The 17,683-nt window shown below is 37.1% G+C and overlaps 2 protein-coding genes across 2 annotated transcripts; both read left to right on the forward strand.

Moving 5' to 3' along the window:
* The first annotated feature begins 7,706 nt into the window (after positions 1-7,706).
* LOC112015550 (UDP-glucose iridoid glucosyltransferase) lies at positions 7,707-12,869 on the forward strand. The gene is made up of 2 exons (XM_024047955.2): positions 7,707-8,317; positions 11,948-12,869. The coding sequence occupies exons 1-2, from the start codon at positions 7,840-7,842 to the stop codon at positions 12,823-12,825; spliced, it is 1,356 nt and encodes a 451-aa protein (XP_023903723.1). The 5' UTR covers positions 7,707-7,839; the 3' UTR covers positions 12,826-12,869.
* A 1,841-nt stretch (positions 12,870-14,710) lies between these two features.
* LOC111986252 (uncharacterized) lies at positions 14,711-15,055 on the forward strand. Its single transcript, XM_024017887.1, has one exon. It carries the CDS (start codon positions 14,711-14,713, stop codon positions 15,053-15,055), a length of 345 nt encoding a protein of 114 aa, XP_023873655.1.
* Positions 15,056-17,683: the final 2,628 nt, after the last annotated feature.

Raw genomic sequence — 17,683 nt, forward strand, 5'->3', positions numbered from 1 at the left:
AGGTATAATGCACAAAAACTTGGGTTTTTGGGAGGTTGTAGACTAATCATTAGTTTAGATGGGTGCCACCTGAAAGGGAGATTTGGGGGGCAAATACTTTCTGCCATAGCTAGAGATGTAATTGATAATATTTTCCCTGTTGCATTTACTATTGTTGAGCAAGAGAACAAAGATTCATGGGTATGGTTTCTATAGTAATTTTTAGATGACATTGGGAATCCAGAGCAACTTAATCTGGTCTTCATCACTGATAGATAGAAGGTATGACCTACAATTGTACTAACATATTTAACCCACATATTTAAAGTTCAATAATACATGCTTCAGTTCAGTTCAACATGTTTAACTAACACATTTACTTGATCTGTTTTGTATATGAATTAGGGCCTTATACCTGCAATTGAGATGTTGTTCCCAACTTGTGAGCATAGGTATTGTGTGAAGCATATCTATAATAATTTCAAAATAGATCATAAGGGCTTAGAGTTGAAGGATGCACTGTGGAGATGTGCTGGAGCCACAACAATGAGGGAGTTTGAGAGAAGAATGCAGGAAATGAAGGATTTGGATGTCAAGGCATGGGAGTATCTTGCTGACATCAACCCTACACAATGGTCTAAGTCTCACTTTAGTAGTAGAGTTTTGTGTGACTGTTTAGCTAATAACTTGAGTGAGTCTTTTAATGCCTTGATCTTAGAAGCTAGGGATAAGCCAATTTTAGCAATGTTGGAGTGGATCAGAGTTAGGCTCATGACCAAACAATACAAAAAGATAAAAGGTATAACAAAATACACTGGAAAGGTTTGTCCTAATATTCAAGACAAATTAGAGAAGTTAAAACATGAATCTATACCTTTCAGTGCTACTCCAGCAGGCAGCTTCATGTATGAGGTTGATAATGGTCGTGAGAGACATATGGTTGATTTGGCTAAGAAAACATGCAGCTGTAGGATTTGGGATTTGACAGGACTTCCTTGCAAACATGGGATCTCTGCTATTGTTAAGAACCTGGAGAGAGTGGAGGACTATATGCATCCTTGTTACTTGAAAGAGACATTTGCTGAAACTTACAAAGAGATAATATAGCTAATGTCTGGTTAGTCTGAGTGGATTGAGACTAACCAACTTGCTCCTGTTGCTCCTCATATGTATAAACCACCTGGCAAACCACCAAAGCAAAGAAAAAGAGATCCTGAAGAGCCAAGGAACCCTTATAGAGTTTCTAGAGTGAACAAGACAATTAAGTGTGGGAAGTGCAAGAAAGAAGGACATAATGCAAGAGGGTGCAAGGCAGACATTACTGGTGAAACTCCATGGCAGAGAAGAGATAGACTTGGTAAATCACATGCTGTAAGTATTTCCATGCTTTGAAATATATTCATTTCCTCCTATATTTCATGTGTATTTAACTTTTACAGCCCTCTTTGTAGGCACAAGGCAGTAAATCTACAAAAACAAAGCAGACTGCAACACCTCAAACTGCATCTCAGCCACCAAGTACTAGCTCTCAGCCTACATATACAGCTTTTGGTCAAACTGCATCTCAACCTACACCAAACAATAGATCTGAGGCAGCAACTCAACCTCCAACAACTAGATCTAGAGCCAACTGGTTCTCTTCATCCTCATAGACGAGCTTCCATACCCTTAGAGAGACATGGGATTCTTTACCATCTCAGGCATCTCTGCTTTCTTCTATTTTGTTTATTTTTTTCCTCTTACTTGCTATTGTTGGACCATTTTACTAACTGCTGGATTTTGGTTATGCAGCCAAATGCATCTGTGAGCACTAGTGGTGTACCAAGTGAAGGAAGTGGTGGTGGTGCTGCTAAGGGGTTTAAAGGCAGAACGTGTGGTGTATCAAGGCCGACAAAGTTTCAACTAGTTGGTGGAAAGGGCAAGAAGGCAGCTGGCAAGGGCATTAAAAGCAGTAAATGAAGATGAAAGATGTTAAAGTAGCAGACCACTTGTTTTGTTATAGTTCCCACTTGTTTTGATGTAGTCCCCACGCTTAATGTATGTCTGATGTGTAAAGTCAAAAACAATATCGGCAATTTTGGTTGGAAGATGTGTATGTCTGATACAATAGTGGACTAGTAGTTAGGTTTTTGTTGGAAGATGTGTAAAGTCACAAGATGTGCCAAAAACAATATTGGCAATTTTGGTTGGAAGATGTGTATGTCTGATACAATAGTGGATTAGTAGTTGGGTTTTGGTTGGAAGATGTGTAAAGTCACAGGATGTGCCAAAAACAATATTGGCAATTTTGAATGCATGTGACATAAAGTCACAATGACTGTTCATTTTTATTAAAAGTAGTTAATATGCATTGGTTGGATAAAGTATTTTGTTGTGTTATGCTTGTCTTTGCTTTTGGTGGATTTACACAGGACTGTGTTTTGCTTTTGGTGGATCTACACAGGTGTGCATTGACACAATAAAGAAAATTATGTCTTTGAGCTTTATGTTACAACAAAATTATATGCACAATCTTTATATGCAAAATTATGTGCACAATCTTTATGTACACAGTCTTTGAGCTTTATCTTTGAGCTTAACAGGAGTGATTTTTATGTGCACAATCTTTATATGACACAGCAAAATTATGTGCACAATTTTTATGACACAAGTATATGACACAGCATAGTTATTTATATAGGCCAAAACAAAGGGATTCTCAACTCGTTTTATATTATTGCACAATCTTTCCAACACAAAGTAAAATGTGAATTGACAAACCCAAATGAGAATGCTTTTATGGAAGGTTATTAATCATTGGCAAGTTCCAAGTTCCATTCACGTTATTAACATTTCCATATAACACTTTGTGCCAATATATATCAATCACAGAATGAAGTAAAAAAAAAAAAAATTATACTAAAGAATATTTGCACAAAAACAACACTTTCCATTTCAGGAGATAGATAAAATGACATTTTAATTACCTAATCACATTTCAACTCCCTCCCAAGCATCATGGTAGATTAAGGTTCCTCACCCTTACATTGTTGTTCATTGAGGCAAAACACAACGACAACATTACAAAAATGAAAAATAACCATGACAAAACTAGTGCAACCTTGTACAATCTCTCACTCTCTTTAACCCTCTTAAGTTTCTCCCTAACTTCTACATAAAGCTCATGAGTTTCTCTTTCCCTTCGGTTAGATCTTTCTTTCATTTGCCTAGTTGTCATTTCTCTCTGATTTGCAAGCTGCAGTTCATTCTCAAGCATACTTATCCTTTCACGGTCACTCTTACAAGTTTTATTATCCACCCACTGAAAGAAGCCACATTTGGAACCAACCTAATCATTACAATTATAACAATTAATTCCACAGTTCACAATAAATCACAATTAATAATTCAATTCAATTCAAATACAACAATGTAATTGTTTCTTACATTAAATTGACTACAACCAAGGAATCTTCTTCCATAGTTACCAGCTTTTCGACTTGTTCGTAGGGCACAATGCTTAATGGTACATAAATGACCATCTTCGGCATGGTAGAAACCACTAGTTGTAGAGCCATTGCCGGTTGATGAAAACATAGCAAAAATTTGTTACAAGCTTATAGACCAACAAATCTGTTACAAGAGGCATAGTTCAAATTTTCAGCATGTGTGACAGCATAAACCATTGTTAACAATTATCAAATTAAGTAAGATAAACTCACATTGAAGTCCAGCATTAATGCATTGTAAAGGTTTCAACAATCAAAGGTACCATAAAGGCTAGACTACTAAATGCATCATATTCTACCACTAGATTTACTACACATTTTTCTTCTATCAGGTGTATCCCAATTGTTCTCCATAATTATCCTTTTGCAAAGACTCAACCATTACATTACAACTATGTTACAAAGAATTTTTGTTCAGTCAAAATACTGGTAGACATGAATATGAGATCTTTCATATTAGAAATTTTTTGTTGTACAAAGCTCACAACTAAGGCAAAGACAATAAAAATAAATAGACATTTAACTTCATAATGATACAATATTAGCACATTAAGACAGTGATGGAAACTACGCGGCACCCATTGTTTATTTTTTTTTTATTGGCTAAGAAAAGGTCATTTAAATTGGATCTAGAGAAGCTGTACATGCATATGTAATAAGCATTAGATATATGGCTAGCAGCCAAGAAAGTGTATTAGAAAATTTGAAAGTAGTTGACATGTGAAGGAAAGTAGTTAGCATGAGAGAGATGTCTCGATAAATTAAGTTAACAAAACCATAGATAGATTAAATGGGTCCCTCACATTTGCATTGTTCTCCACACACATACAGAGGTTGTATATGAACAACAAAAATCAAACAAGTTATAAAAATATAATAAAAAAAAGTGGCTTTATATAAACAACAACTCAACAACTTCATATTGGCTGTATATAAACAACAACTCAATAACTTCATATTGTGATTAAATTAGCAACTAGTTACACAACTACTATTATAATCTTTCATGAAACAAAAGTAAGGAGAAAAAAAACCCAATTCGAAGAAACATGGAATCAAGAACAGTTTAAGAAACTCAAATTCAAAGAAAGAATAAAAAAACCTGAAGAAAGCATTAAAAAACCCAATTTCAAACCTTACGTTTCAAAAATTAAAAACTAAAGAGGGTTTTGATCTACCTACTGATGCTGAACAGAGGACCATGCAAGATAAAAACCCAAGTTCAATAACCCACGGTGGCACCAAGAGCAAGCACGATCAAAACCCACCCACGATCAAAACCCACTTCCATTGGAAAGTTTGCGAATCGAAGCCCATAGCTAAACAGAGGAGGAGCAACTGTTAGTAACTTGCTTCCTCATCTTGGATCTGAAATTAAGAGTCTCAAACGATGCTTGTTGTAGGAGTGAGTAAGTTTTGAGAGTTTTGGGAGTGAGAGTGAGTTCTAGGAGTGAGAATTAGTTTTGATCCATTTTGGAATGTTTTTTTTACTTATTTGGTGTTAGAGTAATGGAGAGTGGAGAGGTGGATTACGGCTGGGTAACGGTGACAAGCATAGGTGGGCAAAGTGTCAAAATTTGAACCACAGGTAGGCACATAGAAATCGGGGCAAACCATAGGTGGGTAAATTGTAATTATCCCTTGTTAATATATGTATATAACTAAACAGCTACAACTTTAAATTTGATTAAGATCATCTAGATAGACATGTTTTATAAATTAATTGCGGTAACGTGAAAAAAAAAAAAATTACATCTAATTATATGTAGCCATTCTTAGACCTCATACTCCTATTAATGGCCCACATCTTTCCTAAATATCTAAGTCAAGTTAATTACATTTCAAATGTATGCAATTCATATCACTTCTCAGCCAAGAAAGTGTATTAGAAAATTTGAAAGTAGTTGACATGTGAAGGAAAGCAATTAGCATGAGAGAGATGTATCGATAAATTAACTTAACAAAACCATAGATAGATTATATGGGCCCTCACATTTGCATTGTGGTCCGTGGTCCCTCACATTTGCATTGTTCTCCACACACATACAGAGGTTGTATATAAACAACAAAAATCAAACAAGTTATAAAAATATAATCAAAGAAAGTGGCTTTATATAAACAACAACTCAACAACTTCATATTGTGATTAAATTAGCAACTAGTTACACAACTACTATTATAATCTTTCATGAAACAAAAGTAAGGAGAAAAAAACCCAATTCGAAGAAACATGGAATCAAGAATAGTTTAAGAAACTCAAATTCAAAGAAAGAATAAAAAACCTGAAAAAACATTAAAAAAAAAACCCAATTTCAAACCCTAGGTTTCAAAAATTAAAAACTAAAGAGGGTTTTGATCTACCTGTTGATGCTGAACAGAGGACCACGCAAGCTCAAAACCCAAGTTCAATAACCACGGTGGCACCCAAGCGCATGCACGATCAAAACCCACCCACGGTCAAAACCCAGTTCCATTGGAAAGTTTGCGAATCAAAGCCCATAGCTGAACAGAGGAGGAGCAACTGTTAGCAACTTGCTTCCTCGGCTTGGATCTGAAATTAAGAGTCTCAAACGATGCTTGTTGTAGGAGTGAGTAAGTTTTGAGAGTTTTGGGAGTGAGAGTGAGTTCTAGGAGTGATAATTAGTTTTGATCCGTTTTGGAATGTTTTTTTTACTTATTTGGTGTTAGAGTAACGGAGAGTGGAGAGGTGAGTTACGGCTGGGTAACGGTAACAAGCACAGGTGGGCAAAGTGTCAAACTTTGAACCACAGGTAGGCACATAGAAATCGGGTCAAACCACAGGTGGGCAAATTGTAATTATCCCAATTAATTTTTATTAGGTTTTATATATTATTTTATTGAAGTGGATATATTATTTTATTGTGATATTTATTTTATTTTATTGTGTTAAAAGTTAAAATAGATCCATTACTGCAACATGTGTGTAAGTAAAATAGATAAAATAACTTTTTGTGATGTCAAATAGTTAAATTTTTAGCTTCACTGCTGTGGATCCTCTAAGGAACATAGCCAAAGAATGAGGACGAAATGGGTAACTAACCATAAAATCCTAACAATATAATTAGTTGTCAATGTTTTCAAACTATATTTTTTTTAGCACCTCGAGTCTTAGAAAGTCGAGTTGTACGCTCATAACCTCGAGTCTTTGATGCTCGATTTTTATAGTTTGACCTGGCCTAGTTCCACGTGGCATCCCACATGGAACTCGAGTCTCAGAGACTCGAGGTCTAAGCCAATATATAAACCACAGCCACCCAGAAAGAAATCAGAGCATGAAGAAAAAAAAAACCCGAAGAAGAAGAAAGAAGCCGAAAGCCAGAAGAAAAAAAAAAAAAAAAAAAAAACCCAGAAACAGGCGCGACCGCCGGCGCGACCCAGGGCTCGCGCGGCCCGGGTCGCAGGCTCGCGCGGCCTGCGCGACCCAGGCTCGCGCGGCCTGCGCGACTCGGGCCGCGCAGCCCTGGGTCGCGCGCGACCCTGGCCGCACTGCGGCGCCGGTCGCGCCGGCCTGGGGTTTGCCGGCCTGGAGCTTGTTTTTGGGTTTCTCTTTTTTTTTTTTTTTTTTTTTTTTTTTTTTTTNGATCTGATTTTTTTTTTTTTTTTTGGTATTTTGGTTTGTAGATGAGAGACTTGAATACTTAAAATATTTTCAAATTTTTTTGATTTGGAAATCGAGTTTCTGAGACTCGAGGTCCATGTGGGATGCCACGTGGAACTAGGCCAGGTCAAACTATAAAAATCGAGCATCAAAGACTCGAGGTATGAGCGCACAGCTTGACTTTCTGAGACTCGAGGTGCTAAAAAAAAAAATAGTTTGAAAACGTTGACAACTAATTATATTGTTAGGATTTTATGGTTAGTTACCTATTTCGTCCAAAGAATGATCATATTGGTTGGACAGTCCCCATTTATTTTTTTTGATAAGACGGTTCCTATTTTAATTCACAACGCCAGCCAATATAGTGCCTCGATTTCCAAAAAATGAACAAGATGGGTACCTTGATTTAAATTTTTTTTTTTTTTTTAAACGATATTACCAGCTCATAATCAAATTTAGAGATCAAACTCAAATTGGATAGCAAAACAGAATCCAATAAAAGACAAACTTCACCGCAGTTTCTCACTTTCTTTCTCTTTACCCAATTTTGGCCTCTTCTGAGTATAGAATCTATAATCTATCTAACTGCAAGCCAAAGCTGTCACTTTACTTCTGGCAAATTCATTAATAATATATAATTTGCTAGGAATGGCTGGTGTAATACGATTTTCGTTTTTAAATAAAGCTCAAAGAGACAGCAGCAAGTAACAATTCAATTAGCTGAACCCCCCTGTGCATGAAAGAGAGAGAGAGATGGAAAAGAATGGACAGATATCTCGCCGGTTGGTTCTGTTGCCATGTCCATTCCAAGGTCACATAAATCCCATGCTTCAACTAGGCACCATCCTTCACTCCAAGGGATTCTCCATCACCATTGCTCACACTGAATTTAATTCTCCTAATCCTTCCAACCACCCTAATTTCAAGTTCCTTCCAATACCGGATGGCTTATCCGTCCAAGAAATCTCATCCGGGGATATACTAAGTCTTATACAGAGGCTAAATGTAAACTGTAAATTGCATTTGCAGGAATGCTTGTCACAAATAGTGACGGGAGGACAGCAAGACGATATCGCTTGCGTCATCTATGATGAACTCATGTTCTTCGTTGAGACCGTGGCTAATTTTCTGAAGCTTCCAAGTATCATTTTACGAACCACCAGTGCTGCCACTCTTATAGCTCGCACCACCCTTGCCCAACTCAAGCTTGAAGGTCTTGTTTCCTTAGAAGGTATGCACAATATCCTGTCTTAGATTTATATGACCTCTATTTTGTGTTCCACATTATACTAATTATAGTTTATTTATATTCTACTCATTATTGCATCTTTTTTCTTAATAAAATAACCAAACACAAAGTAGAACTATATGAGTCCTAAAGAGCATGTTTAGTTAGCAGTTTACAATGTATAATTGGAATTAGGAAAGTTTAGGTGGAAACAAGGCGTAGCCAAGGGAGGGGCGAGAGGGGGCAATTGCCCCTCCTAAGCTCACCAAAAATCATGTATAAGAGCATCTCCAATAGGAAGAGCTAAAATCAAAATCATAGACAAAGTTGAGAGTGAAGCCTTAAAAACCAAGTCTAGCCATATCTCCAAATGAGGCAAATTGTTTTTGCTCATCTACAATCACTTTCTTTATTTGGAAGTTATTTTAGATGAGCAAAATAATTTGTGGCTTAAAAATTTGTAAAAATGAACTGAAAAACTAATATTTTATTTTTTTTCTCTCTCCACATCTTTCTATTTTTTGAAAAATATAGTTATTGGAAATGAATAAAAAGATAAAATAAATTAATAAATAATATTTAAATAGGATAGGAAAATTATAAAGAGTTTGTTTGAAAGTATTTTAAAAAAGTATGTAGGAAAAATATAAAAGTAATTGCTTACTTAACAAACAATTCCAAAATATGGCTAAGCTGCTTAAGATGCTCTAATAATGGCCTTTTATCGTGGTTGAAAACTTGAAAGTAGTCTGCACATTGCACTAACAAAAAGGCTCGTTTATTAGCAGTGTTTAAATACTGATGTTTGAAATTATGTAAAAACCGTTGTTTAAAGGGTGTTGAGAAAACAACTATTTAAAGTAATCATAATGCAAAAAAATGTGTTTTGTACTATATTTCAAATAACATATTTTCAAACAGTATGTGTTTTTTCTTTTTCTTTTTCTTTTTTAAGTGATGACTTATTGAGTATTTTATTGAAAGAAGAAGAAGAAGAGAATGACAGGAGATAAATGAAGTAGGATTGTAGGAGAAAAAGAAAAAAATCAAATCAAAAGCAAAAGCAAAAAACAACCAGTACTATTTTGGTCAATTTGCTTTGTCACATATTCACTTTCCCCATGGTAAAAAAAAAAAAAAAAAAAAACTTTTTATTCCTCTATACACGTTAGTAGAAGTTACCACTTCGCGCCAAGGTAAATAAGTCACACTAGTCGCCCTTCTCTACTTATTTTTTAACTAAAAAAGAAAAAGAAAAAGTATACCACTAAAAGATGAGCAATGCTATTTATAAGTACATGATACTTTTCAAAATAAACTTTGTAACTTTTGAGTTGTGAAGTTGTTACTTATTTTAATATAAGTCTATCACTAATATTATTTTATTGTCTACTATTTGTAATTTGTTGTCTTAATAATATTGTGAGGAAAAAAAATGGTGACTATAGATTAATTGCTAAGGGCCCATTTAGTAAGAGTACTTTAGTTTTGGTTTTTAAAACAATGTGAAAATTGTGATTTAAAAAGTATACTAAAACACGTTTTTTGAGTACAAAAAAAAAAAAAAAATTGTGTTTAGTAACATATTTTCGTAACATTCTTTTAAAACTAAAAACACAAAATTGACTGTTTGGTATGGGTATTTTTTATATAGAAAAAGTGTGCAAAGCATGGACATGAATAGTGTAAAATAATTTATTTTAATGAAGATGGAGAAAACTCCCTCTTGAATACCAACTGCTACTATAAATTTTATTGTTCTCTCCTTCCTACTTTTTCTCATCTTATCTTCTTCCCATCTCCTCATCATGTTCTCTCTTCATTGTCGATATATAAATATATATATATATATATATATATATAAAATCTTTCCTATAGATGGTCAACTATAATTTAAATTAATTAGGATACAATCTGTCATGATCCATTTATTGGCGTGGTGTGATATAATTGTTACCATGATTTAGAAGATATGGAGAGTTAGATGGGATATTATGAGGAGTAATGAGCGGCAATTGGAAGTTGAGAGGAACATCTGAAAGATTAATGCTGATTTGAGAGAAAGCAGAGTGGATTTGAGAGAGAGATAGCGGTGAGACGTTGATTTGGTACAAATCTGAGATGAGCATTTGATAAAGAAATCTTGTCTAACGTGTGAAGGAGAGATAGAAAAGGCAGTTGTGTTTTGTCAAATTAATCGACTATGTGTGGGTCCCACAGTTTTCACAATATTTATGATTATGTCATTCATAACTGTAACTTAAGTGTTGAATACACCTTCTTATGGGTTCTCTAAATACATGTTTTAAGCTACCTATATTGATTACTGCAATCTAAATACCCTTATAAAAGTTCCCCTACCAAACAACTCACTCCAAAGTGGGCCCCATGGTTTATAGCATTTAAATCACACAAAAGAGTCTTCAAATGGCCTTAACAAACCAGCCCTAAAAAAAACCTTAGAGCATCTACTAATCTTTTTCTTACACCTCTTCACATTTTCACAATTTCAAACTTTGAAATTTTGCTATAATTCAAAAGTTTAACTACTTTTTTTTTTTTGAAACAAAAGTTTAACTACTTAGATGAATAGGGAAAGAAAATGTGAATTCTACTTAGTTTTTTTAAAAGCATTCCTGACAATGAGACATGTATACAACTTTGTAGGCAAATTACTATATTCTTATCACTTTTGTATTGATTTTTTTTTTTCAATTTATTTGAAGAAATCATCAAATTACATAATTAAAATTTATGCATTCAAGTTAATTTCTCAATTTTTTATTATCACTAACTATTTACATCGAGGACACTTGAGTAATTTAAACTAGGTAAAAATAAATAAATTAAAATTTACATTTATATTAGATTAAGTGTGACAATTACATTAGCATATAATTGCTTATTTATTAACATTGAATTATTATTTTTTAGATTAATTTTACTATCAATATCTTGTCTTAATTTTAATCTTACCCCCCTAAGCTAAAATCTTGGCTCTGCCACTGGGTGGATATATAGCTGTTGTTTGGTTCGTGTTAGGTTTGTATTAATTTTCTCTTTTCATTTTCTATCCTCATATTCTCAAACATACTTAATTAATTTGGCACATAATAATGATAACAATGGTAATGATTATAATCATGACCGTCAAAAGAGAGAAAAACCTTATGAAAAATATTAAAGATATTACAAGGTTTACTAGATAAAACTTAAAAACTCATTTGGTAATGAATATGATTGGTGAGTTTCAATTATCTCATAAACGAGTATTTGAATTACCTATTTGTGATTTGTGACATATCAATTTATAGACTCAATTTAGTAAAATTTGTAATACCCTAGTACTAATCAAACTTTATTTATATTTACGTGAAAAAATGTACATCTCTGAGTATTTATAGAAAAAAAAAAATGTAACCAAATATTATTTTAATCCTAGTCAGACTAAGTTATTTGTGGTGCAAATATAGGTTTGCAGATGCTTGGGCTTTCACAAACTTATATCCTAACAGATCTAATTTGGTTCTGATAGATCTGAAATGACTATGGCAATGCCCCAGTATCTTTTCACAATTAAGTAATCACAGCCCATGAATCACTAATACTAACCAATCCTAATCTGGATTTCAGATTCTGTATCACAGGGCCCAGTTCCTAACCATCACCCTCTCAGGTTTAAGGATCTACCCTTTCCCATTAGTAGAAAATTGGAAAGCTTTTCACAGCTAGTGATTGATATGTACAAAATTAAGACATCTTCATCAGCAATCATTTGGAATACCATGGACTGCCTTGAACTATCATCATTGGCACGTATCCAACAACAATATCAAGTTCCAAACCTCCCCATTGGTCCTCTGCACAAATTTGGTCCAGGCCTTCCCAATAGTAGCTTATTGAAGGAAGACGCTAGCTGCATGGCATGGTTAGAGAAGCAAACTAAAAACTCAGTTATATACGTAAGCTTGGGAAGCATAGCAGCCATGGATGAAAGAGAGATAGTTGAAATGGCGTGGGGACTAGCCAATAGCCAGCAACGTTTCTTGTGGGTGTTTCGGCCAGACTCAATTCGTGGTTCAAAAAACGAAGTATTGTCTCTAATTTTCAAAGAAACTATTGGAGAGAGAGGTTGCATTGTGAACTGGGCACCACAGAAGGAAGTTTTGGCGCATAGTGCAGTGGGAGGGTTTTTGAGTCATTGTGGTTGGAATTCCACCCTTGAAAGTATTTGTGAAGGGATTCCAATGATATGCAAACCGTGTTTTGGAGACCAGAGAGTGAATGCAAGGTATGTGAGCCATATATGGAGGGTAGGCTTGGAATTGGAGAATGAGTTGGATAGAGGTGAGATTGAGAAAGCTATAAGAAGACTAATGGCAGGAAAAGAAGGGGAAGCGATGAGGGAAAAAGCCAAGAATTTGAAGGAGAAAGTTGAACTTTGCCTTAAAGAAGGTGGTTCTTCCAACAATTCCCTGAATAAGTTGGTAGAGATGATCATGTCATTTTAATTGTATATATTCCATCATAATATCAAACCAGGACTCATTTCTAAGTTTATTTTGTTTTTTTTTTTTTATTAAAAAAATTAAAAAGCTCTTTTTTACGTATTGTTTTTTTTTTTAATTTAAATTTGATATTCGAGGAACAAGGAATTTGAACCATGGATGTTGAAGACATTAAGAGGTGTTAAGAACCTTGTATTGTATTGAAGTGCTGATACTTTTATGTATTTGTATTATATATGGAGGTCCAAACTCTTCCTTAAAATACTTAATTGGTCATTTAGTTTGGTTAACTGCTAATAAGAATTTCATCGATTAAACCCATGCACAAAGACATATATGTGTGTGTGTGTGTGAGATTTATTGAGATGGTAAGTTATGGATTTCCTCTAATAAAAAAGATAAAGTTATTGATTGTTCAAAATTTATATATTTTTATTATTTCTCATTAACAACTTTCGTTTTTTGGGAGAAACATGCATACACACAGGAAAGAGAGAATGAAGTTCTAACACAAATTCACACCACAAAATCCACTTATTAACAACTTATTACCTCAACTGAAGAGGATAAAATTAAGGTTGACGGATCAGTTTAAATAAACCTGACGGTACAAAATTAATGGATTATCAAAAATATGACGATGAATTGAGGTACTGGACGAATAGATCACATGACGAATGGTCCCCCTATATGGACGGATTCTATGTACAAGGGCCCGAGGCCGATGGATACCGGGGCCACATGGCACCCACATGGCTTAAGTGAACTCCAAGGAATTCTAAATGAAAATACCTTGCACCCTACAATAGCCCTCAATCAATGGGGACCCTATATGAAAAGAATCCTACAGAATACGTACATTTATTAGAATCCTCTCTATAAGGAAATATCTTTCTACCCAAGAAATAGGAGTTCTACACTCCTATAAAAACCACCAAGCCCTCATAAAAAAGGTACGCATAATTTCTCCCAACTCTAGCATTCTAGAGTTGTGAAATTTCTCTAACTTTACCTTCGGAGGGTCTTTGACCGGTACCACACCAGTACTTTCCTAAGGTCTTCTTATTCTATGTTGTGTAGGTGTTTTCTTGAGCACATGAGGACTGTGTGACTTATTGACGATTTTCAGCATTATTAGTTGGCAACGTCTGTGGGAATACACGACTTGTAAGCCATACTATCGCTTCCTAGACAAAGAGTTGCATGGTGCTTACTCGCTTGATGGCGACCACTAACAATGTTCAAGGAGACGAACCACGCACCACCAACCTCAAGAGACAGGTTCAAACTCTTGCCAATGTCGTAGAATGCCTCACCAAGCAAAACCTTGATCTAGAAGAGTAGCTGCACCAAAAGAATGCGGGGCTTAACGCTCAAGAGGAAGACCAAGAAGGCACCGGCGCTAAGAGAAGGGACCAACAGGGGCCGAAAGGTAGCAATGCCCAAGCAAACCAGAGCATCTAACACAAGCCATCCATCCACTGCAGATACAGCTCCACCTCAAATAGTTGCAGAGATGCAGATGATGAAGGAACGAATGGACTTCATGATGAACGCCCTCAAAGGACGAGTGTCTAGCGTCCTTAATGACTTGGTCCATCGAACTGACTCGCCATTCACCGCACCCGTCACTTTACTCCCACTTCCACTGAAGTTCCATATGCTGCAGGTGGAGAGCTACGACAGATCCAAGGATCCCCTAGATCACCTGGAGTCTTTCAAGACTTTGATGTAATTGTAAGGAGTGGCAAATGAGATCATGTGTAGGGCCTTCCCCATTACGCTGAAAGGCCCTGCAAGGGTTTGGTTCAGCAGGTTGACGTCCAACTCTATTAGTACCTTTAAGGAGTTAAGTGCCCAATTTTCCTCACACTTTATCGGGGGACACATGTATAAGAAGTCCACTGCATGCTTGATGAGCATTAAGCAACAAGAGGATGAGACGTTGAGATCTTACATAGCTCGCTTTAACAAAAAGGCCTTCTCAATTGATGAAACTGACGACAAGATACTCGTGGCCACATTCACGAATGGGCTATGGAAGGGTAAGTTTCTATTTTCTTTATATAAAAATAACCCAAAAACCATGTCGGATGGGCTTTACAGAGCTACTAAGTACATGAACGCAGAAGACACGTTGCTGGCCCGAGAAGAGAAGCCCAAGAAGAGGGAAAGACAAGAGGATGCAAGGCAGAATAGGGGACAGAAGATAGCTAGGACTGGAGAACCGTGAAAGGACAGGTGCTCCAAGCCCCCCATAGGGAGGTTCACAAGCTTAACCCCACTAATTGCCCCTATCGACCAATTCCTGATGGAAATCAAGGACGAAGGAGCCCTGACATTCCCCAGCAAGCTGAAGGGAGATCCCAATAAAAGGTCCAGAGAAAAGTATTGTCATTTTCACCAAGACCACGGTCATGACTCGTTTGACTGCTACGATTTGAAGCAACAGATAGAAGCTCTAATCATGCAAGGAAAGTTGCAGAGGTTCGTCAATAAGGAAAGAGCAAACCCACCACAAGAATAGGCTCCTCAATGAGAAAAAGAACGTCCTAGGCCGCCCATAGAAGACGTAAGAATGATTGTGGGAGGCACAGCAGCCTCTTGCTCATCAAAAAAGGCCCATAAAACTTACCTCAGGATGGTCTGGAATGTCCAACAAACAAGCCTCGTACCGAAGATGGCGCAGATCAACAACCCCATCATTGAATTTTTAAAGGAAGATGCTTAACGTCTCCACCACCCGCATGATGATGCACTCGTCAACATATGGGTAGGAGACTACAACACATAACGGGGACTGGTTGACAATGGAAGCTCTGCTGACATCCTCTACTACCCAGCGTTCCAGCAAATGAGGATTGATAGAGAACGGCTGGTCCCGACCAACGCCTCGCTCGTTGGGTTTGGAGGTACAAAATTATACCCACTCGATGCAGTCACATTGCCTGTGACGGTTGGTGATTATCCTCAGCAAATCACCAAGGATGTTACGTTCCTTGTTGTCAACTGCTCGTCTGCATACAATGCCATCCTTGGATGACCTACCCTCAACTCGTGGAAGGCAGTAACTTCAAGCTACCACCTGATGATCAAATTCCCCACTGAGTTCGGAGTAAGAGAGGTATGTGGAGACCAAGTGGCTGCACGAGAGTGCTACATAACAAATGTTGGAGATGGACGATCATCTACAAATAATGAACATAGAAAAGCAGCGGACGGTGGCAAAACCCATAAAAGGACTTGAAGAGATACCTCTTGACAACTCCAGACCAAATCAAACGACTAGGATCGGTACCCTCACCAGCCCACTTGTCTACCAAGCACTTAAGGCATTTCTCAAAGAGAACCAAGATGTATTTTCCTACAACCATAAAGACATGCCTGGGATCGACCTTTCAATCATGGTGCACAAATTGAATATGTCACCCACCTTGCCCTCTATCCGCCAGAAGAAATGAGTGTTCGCCCAAGAACGAGACCAAGTTACAATGGAAAGAAGTCTACAAATTGCAAGAGGATGGCTTCATCAAGGAAGTCAACTAACCTAACTTGCTGGTGAATGTGGTGATGGTCAAGAAAGCCAACGAGAAGTGGAGGATGTGCATGGACTTTACAGACCTAAACAAAGCATGCCCCAAGGACAGCTACCCCCTTCCGTGGGTTGACATCTTGGTAGACTCTACGGCTTAACACTAGTTACTGAGCTTCATGGATGCTTTTTCTGGTTATAACCAGATAAAAATGGACAAGGCAAATCAGGAGAAGACTTTGTTTGTCACTAGCCAGGGCCTTTTCTGCTATACAGTGATGCCATTTGGCCTCAAGAACACAGGCGTGACATATCAGAGGCTCAAGAACAAGATGTTCGCACATCAGATTAGAAGAAACATCCAAGTCTACGTTGACAACATGTTGGTAAAAAGTCAAAAGGAGGATGATCACCTGGATGATCTCAGGGAAACCTTCGACAACCTTCGCTCTTACAACATGAAGCTAAATCCAAGCAAGTGTGCATTCGGGGTGACGGCTGGGAAGTTCCTAGGGTTCTAGGTGTCTTAGAGAGGTATCAAAGTCAACCCAAACAAGATCCGAGCCATAATAGAAATGGCGCCCCCAAAAAATGTGAAAGAAGTACAAAGCCTCAATAGCAAGGTAACCGCACTTAATAGGTTTGTGTTAAGGGCAACGGACAAATGCCTACCTTTCTTCCGCACATTGAAGTCCTTTAAATGGACGGTCGAGTGTTAGCAAGCATTCGAGGATCTAAAAGCATATCTTTCTTCTCCACCTTTACTGAGCCCATCCAAACTAGGTGAAAAATTGTTCATCTACCTAGTTGTCTCCCCGCCGCTATCAGCGCAAATTTAGTCAGAGAGGAGGACAGAGTTCAAAAGCCCGTGTACTTCACAAGCCAAGTGCTTCGGGGTGCAAAAAAGAAGTACCCACTAATGGAAAAGCTAGCTTTTGCCCTAGTAACAGCAGCTCACAAACTTAAACCTTACTTTCAGGCACACACAGTAATTGTTCTGACGAACAAGCCTCTACGATGAGCAATGATCAGCCCAAAGGCAGCCGGACGGATGGTGCTGTGGGCAATTGAATTGAGCGAGCTCGATGTGCAGTATCACCGCCACATGGCCATAAAAGGGCAAGTTATCGTGACTTCATCGTAGAATTCACGCACATAAAAGGCCAGGGGGCAGGAGAAGTTCCTTAATGGAGTATCCACACGGATGAATCATCCACCAGACAAGCAGGCGAAACTGATGTGGTACTCTATAGCCCAAAAGGTGACAAGGTTGAATGCATGATTCAACTCGATTTTCCTACGACAAATAACGAGGTAGAGTATGAAGCC

This window comes from Quercus suber, unplaced genomic scaffold (genome assembly GCF_002906115.3).
Source record: "Quercus suber isolate HL8 unplaced genomic scaffold, Cork oak 2.0 scaffold_119, whole genome shotgun sequence".
NCBI classification, from domain to species: domain Eukaryota; kingdom Viridiplantae; phylum Streptophyta; class Magnoliopsida; order Fagales; family Fagaceae; genus Quercus; species Quercus suber.